Source organism: Triticum urartu, chromosome 1 (genome assembly GCF_003073215.2).
Source record: "Triticum urartu cultivar G1812 chromosome 1, Tu2.1, whole genome shotgun sequence".
In the NCBI taxonomy this organism is placed as follows: Eukaryota; Viridiplantae; Streptophyta; class Magnoliopsida; order Poales; family Poaceae; genus Triticum; species Triticum urartu.
The window spans coordinates 577,738,816-577,744,692 of NC_053022.1; the positions used below are offsets into that span (position 1 = coordinate 577,738,816).

Here is a 5,877-nt window from a genome sequence, read left to right on the forward strand (position 1 = left end):
GAAGCAGCTCTTGAATATGAGGGTCCTGCACCCAGTCCATCGATGGTCCAGCGTCGTCTGCTCCGCCGGCATCATCATCTTCATGATCATGCCCGTCGTCTGCTCTGGCATCTTCCTCATCATCATGTCCTGCATCTTCTACATGATGACTGTGTACAGCATCACCGTCATGATCATCTCCTGGGGATTCTTCGTCTTCTCGCCCGCCCGAGCCGCGGTGGTTGTCTTGCTGCCCTTCCTCATTTCTTGCCCGGCCCCCATGGACGACTTCGTAGTCATCTTCATCACCTTGCCACCGATAGCCATCCATGAAACCACGCAAGAGCAGGTGGTCCCGCACCTGCCCGGAATCCGGGTCCGCAATAAGGCTCTTCAGCTTGCATCTTCGACACGGACATATTATCTCCGTCTCGTTCTTTTGAAGCATCTCGGCCTTTGCGGACCTCAAAAATCTATTCACGATGCCTTCGGTCATCGTGCGGACCATGGTCGCCTGTGGGGTAGAGCAAAACGAAAAGGAAGCGATTAGTATATACTAATGGCGGACCAAAATTTGATACTAATGGCGCACCCTGGGCCAGGTGCTCCATTAGTAGTTTCAACTGTAATGGCGTATCAGAAGGTGGTGCGCCATTAGTATATACTAATGGCGCACCGCTTGTCTAGTGCGCCATTAGTGTCAATCCCATCTATAGCCCCTTTTCTAGTAGTGGATTGATTAAGCACGGGAGGGGTAGATTCATTACCAGCAGCACGGGAGGACTCGCCCGCGGTGAAAGTGAAGGAGGGCGGCGCAGCAGGTGCATCTGCAGGAGTGGGGACCACAGAGAACGCAGAGGCGCTGGACTGAACCAGCGGGCCGGCGGCCAGAGGAGCGGCAGGCAGGTTAGTGCACGGGCTAGGTGGCACCACGGCACCCACCTCGGCAACCGGGCGTATGACAGGTGGGGCATGAGTGTCGGAAGGGAGTGCATGCACGACGTCTAGCGAGTCTAAAGCGGCATGCAGGAGCGGTGCATGCATGTCATCTGAGGCGGTCGAATCGTCGTCGGAAATGATGAGAGGCAGGCGCCGGGAACCATGGAGGGTGAGAGGTGAGGCCAGAGCTGACTGGTTTGTGTCGGTTTCATGAGACTCAGAAGGGGCATGGGGGCGACCGGCCTAGTGCCACCGTAGGTGGGATCGGCGCGCCACCCCACACATATCACAGAGACTACAGGAGCAAGGTGAGTAGGGGAGAGCGGCCGCGGGGAGGCCCGCTAAGAGGGAGGAGCAGAGTCATCGTCAGAGGAGCCATCACTGAACGGGTTGGCACCATCACCATGGTGCCAGCGGGAGACCTCTACAACTTTGGCGATCTTAATCTCGTTTATGGGTGGGATCTGAATGACAATGCCTGGAGGGGCTGGCTTGCCAGATTGGAGAAGGACGAGGGCACGGACCAATGTGTATTCGATACCATGGAGGCAGAAATCGTCAATGGCGCACACGTCGCCAAGGAACGTGAGGGCGAAGCGTATGCCATCCTCATGCCATAGCTCATGTGGAAACTCAGAGACTTCGACCTCAGCAAGGTCAGTGTATATGGCAATGGAGCGGTCGACGTGCTCGACCGGCTCAATAGTGATAGAGTTTCCCTCGTACTCGATGGGGCTGTGGCTGAGCACGTCATTGCGTGCAGCTGGTGTGTGAAAGGTGAGACAGGCGATCCCCCTCCAGGAGCCGCCCATGATAAAGGCAGGGTTGCCGCAAGTGTGCTGGATGGCTCGATGGATGAGGGGAGTGGGGTTGGGGACGGCTGTGCGAAGGTGGACGAAAGCAAAGCGACGCGGGCAGTGAACGAGACAAGGAGGAACTGCGACTAGTGGCATGTCTCCATAGGGAGGCAGCAGCCCGGCCTCATGGGCCGGACGGGGCAGATCCTCTACAGTGTCTGTCTCGGAGACGTGAGACGAGGCTCTGGTGTATTGTGAGGCGAGGAAGACGTCGGCGAGCCGGTCCCTCAGTTCTTGTGTGTTGAAGGGTGGAGAGTGCGTGTGGTTGAAAGCTGGTGGGAGTGAGGTAGGCGTGGGTGGAGGTGCAGAGGATCGTGGTGGGGAGGGAGGTGGCGGAGCTGGAGGGGCAGAGCCGATCGGAGTGCCGTGGAGGATGAAAGGTGAGGGGACGCAGAGAGCGGGGAAAGGTTCGGAGAGGATGATGGGGACGTCACTGATCATGAGTGTGTGGGATGCGCGAGCCGCCGTCGACGAGGAGCCGGCGGAGTCCATGCTGCGAGTGCAAAAAGCTGGATTAGGTTGAGAATGGAAAACGTCGGGGAGGGGAGGGAAGATGGGCCACATGCGCCTGTACCTGCAGTCACGGCTGCGGTGGCCGTTCCTCCAGCAGCGGGCACAGCGGACTGGGTCACGGCAATCTTCAACGAGGTGATCTAGAGCTAGGCACCGAAAGCAGCGCTGCTTTCTTTGTGTTGGAGGAGAAGTGTGAGAGCATCGATGCGGAGTGGGGAGACGGCGAGGGGTTATATAGGGAGGGGGGGAGAGGGTGCGGGTGGCTGTGATCGAGGGGGAGGAGAGAAGGGCATCTTTGTACGAGCTCGTCGGTTTGTGGTTGGACTGCACGGATGACATATCCGCCGTCAGGGCGGCTGGGCCCATTGCGTGTGACAGGGAGCGAGGGGGCGGCAGGCAGGGGCGTGGTGAACGAGCGGCCGGCGTAGGCTTGGCAGAGGGATTAGGCTTGATCATGAGGTCTAGATGCTGGTCATGGGTAGCGGGAGGGGTCTGTGGCGACGGGCAGGCGTGCGGACTCGTCGGTTCATCGGTTCCCAAGGCAAGATTCGCTACAGATACGTTCATCGGGGGCGCGCGTGGGGTGACAGGGGGCGGTGCAGACATGCCCGGATTAGATGCGGGGCGGGCAACCAGCTCGTCCAAAATTGGCACGGACAAAGAGACAGAGAGTAGGTTCTGGGGACTCGCGCCAGCTCGATCCACATGCGCCGAGCCAGGAGCAGCGTATGGATCTTTTGATAGATTTGTGGGGCAGGGGGCGCCGCACCGCCATCATGATGCATGGGATGGGCCAGCGTTGCATGCGCGGCAGGGCGGACGTGGTGCAAGCGTGCGACCGAGGTGGGCTGCAGTGTCGTGCGGGTCTGGAGATGCCGACGCTCAAAGGGGCCAAGAATGGAGTCTGATCGAGGGGGCAATGTAGGGTAAGCAAACTTAGTGTAATGATGGAAAAAACGACTGCAGTGAGCAATGGCTTGTTCGAGCTGGTCAAAGAGGAAGATCCGAAACCCTTCAAAACCTATGGACCCCAGATTGAGGATTTAAATTTTAATTGATCGGGAGAGGACGCCAGACTTGTACACATGATCATGAACTTTGACTGCTAGAAAATCTTGTTTGACCGAAAAGCAGTGGTTTAGGGCATATTCTACTAATAGTTCATTATATTAGGCCTAACATTAATTGGTAGGAAGGTGACCCAAATCAAATGCGTGTGTTGGGTGTAATTTGCATGTGGTGTAAGCTGGCAGGAGCGGATAACATTAAGCATACGGTAGAAAAAGCTTATACCAGGCCGTTGATGACGCTCCTTAGAGAGAACAATAGTTGTGGACGCAGGTGGCAGCAGAGCAGGATCGACTGCCATCGGCGAGGAAGACGTAGGCCCGATAGACGACGGCGAGGCCGACCCCGATGGTGAGCATGAAGCACGCCCCGTAGGCGCACGCCAAGGAAAGCGGAGTAGGATGCCCATCTTGTGAAAGTCACCCATAGAAGCGATGAGCGCGGCAACGCCAGTCGAGGCCACAGTGAAAGAGAAGCAGGAATCTCCGTCGTCCATGACGTTGAATTGGTGGTGGATGCCGACGAATAGGCAAGCTAGGATGAGACCCATTGTGGTGGCATCAAGGGTGAAAGGGAACTGTATGACGCGCGCATACATGCGGCATCCATGCGGTTGGTTTGGTGGACGCTGGGAGACGAGCGAGCGACATTGTGCCCATGCTACGCTTTCAAAGTGGAGACCCAGATCCTCTGGAATTTGGAGCAGGTGAGCCAACGGCATGCATGTGGCAATGTGGGGCGGAGAAGGTGGGATCGGAGGTAGGGTTCTCACAAAAGAGGAGTATGCGCAGAAGCAGAGTGTGGATTGTGCGAGGATGATCTCTGATATACGCGCAGAAGCAACATGGAAGCGATAAACGAGGGGAGAGCATTGGGCAACGAAGAAATCAGCGGCAGCACCGCCAAGGACATCCTGAAGCAGGGCGGCGACGATAGTGGCATCAAGGAGGCGGTTGGAGTAGTGGAAGATGATGTAGAGCGGCGAGGCGAGGTGGACGGCGGGGGTGGTGATGTCGAGGCGGAGGTAGTATGAGGCATCATCCTCGAACTCCAAGCCCATGGCATTGCCACAGCCCAGGGAGCAGCAGAGCGCAACCTGCCCGGCTTTCACATAAGGTGGGTCAAAGAATGGCGATGGTGGAGGAGCTACTGTGGGGAGGAGCTCGTCTAGAGGACTGGTGGCTAGAGTTGGCTCCGGCGAGAAGGTGGCCGGAGGTTTTTTGGTGGCTGGTGGTTGGCCCTCCTCCGATGAGATGGAGGAGGGGGGAGCGGGAGCGGGAGCCATCGAGAACCTTAATGAAAACTTAGGAAGAAAGAAACTCGAGCTAGCACGACGCGTGCGCACCGACACAGGTTTCCGAATCACGATCATGCTGGAAAACTTTTTCTTCCGCAAGCTCGACAATTTCTTTAGTCAACGCTTGAGAATTTGGATCCTCCTCGTCCACCAGTTTACACATCAACATCATGTCACCATCATCTCCTTGCTGGGCAATGAGCGCCTTCTACTTCGGTGCTTCCTTGCGGTCAGCCTTGAAGTGACCGACAGCGTATGACGGGGGGGGGGGGGGGGGGGGGGGGGAGAGGTTATGGCAGCAAATGTAATGCACAATACAGAAGAGTTATTATATATTACAAAAACAAACTGGAAATTGACGCCAGTTCAGGCAGGCAGCCAGGCATTGGACCAACAGCCAGGCATGATTATTACATGCATAAAGGCAACATGAGCTTCTTACTCCGCTCCCAATTCCATTGGACCATTATTCATATGCATGCGATATCAATGTAAGAGCAAATCACACCGGCTGTCCTCTTCAGTTAGAGTTAGGTGATGTTGTTTTGTTGTCAAGCTGCTGCTTCCTAAAATACGCCCTCCTCATCAACAGGTCATCAGTGACACGAAGAGCGCCAAACACCCCACCGATTTGGCTCTGTGCGTTGCATTCCTCGACCGAGGAGTTTTCTGAGCAACAATTTCTGTAACATTTTCTCTTTGGGTCAAATTGTCTCAAAGAAGCCCGCGTCGTTGGCGGTTTCGAGCGTCGCCGGGAGCGTCTTGATGTGGCTTGGATAGTACGGCGAGGTCGTCGAGGCAGTCGGTGACGCACTTGGAGGGTTTCTTGAGGGCCTTGGCGAATGCGGTGGCCTCCGCCGCCTTCTTGGCGACGACTTGGACTGACATTGCGATCACGTCCTTCACTTGAGGCGTCCTGACATCCAGGTTGTTTTTAGTAGCAGATCGGTGCACTCAAATTTGTACGTAGCAGTCGCGCATGTGGCGTTGATGGCTTCAATGCTGGGCCCAGGCTCTTGGTCCGATCGAACAACTGCAGGGGCGACAGCGATGGCGACGGCGATGACGATGGCAAGCAGAGCCAAGGCGGTGTAAGGCAGCAGAGAAATGGCCATGGTAGTCGATGAATGGATGATCTTTCTCTCCCTCTCTATTGTTATATGATGGATATATTTGGTCAGGTGGGTGGGTGTGTGCGCACTTGCAGCGAGAGAGCAGATTAGC

General features: G+C 56.2%; 1 protein-coding gene across 1 annotated transcript; it reads right to left on the reverse strand.

Moving 5' to 3' along the window:
* Positions 1 to 3,441: 3,441 nt before the first annotated feature.
* Positions 3,442 to 4,641, reverse strand: LOC125533232. The gene has a single exon (XM_048696955.1). The coding sequence runs from the start codon at positions 4,639 to 4,641 to the stop codon at positions 3,442 to 3,444; it is 1,200 nt and encodes a 399-aa protein (XP_048552912.1).
* Between the last annotated feature and the right edge of the window lie 1,236 nt (positions 4,642 to 5,877).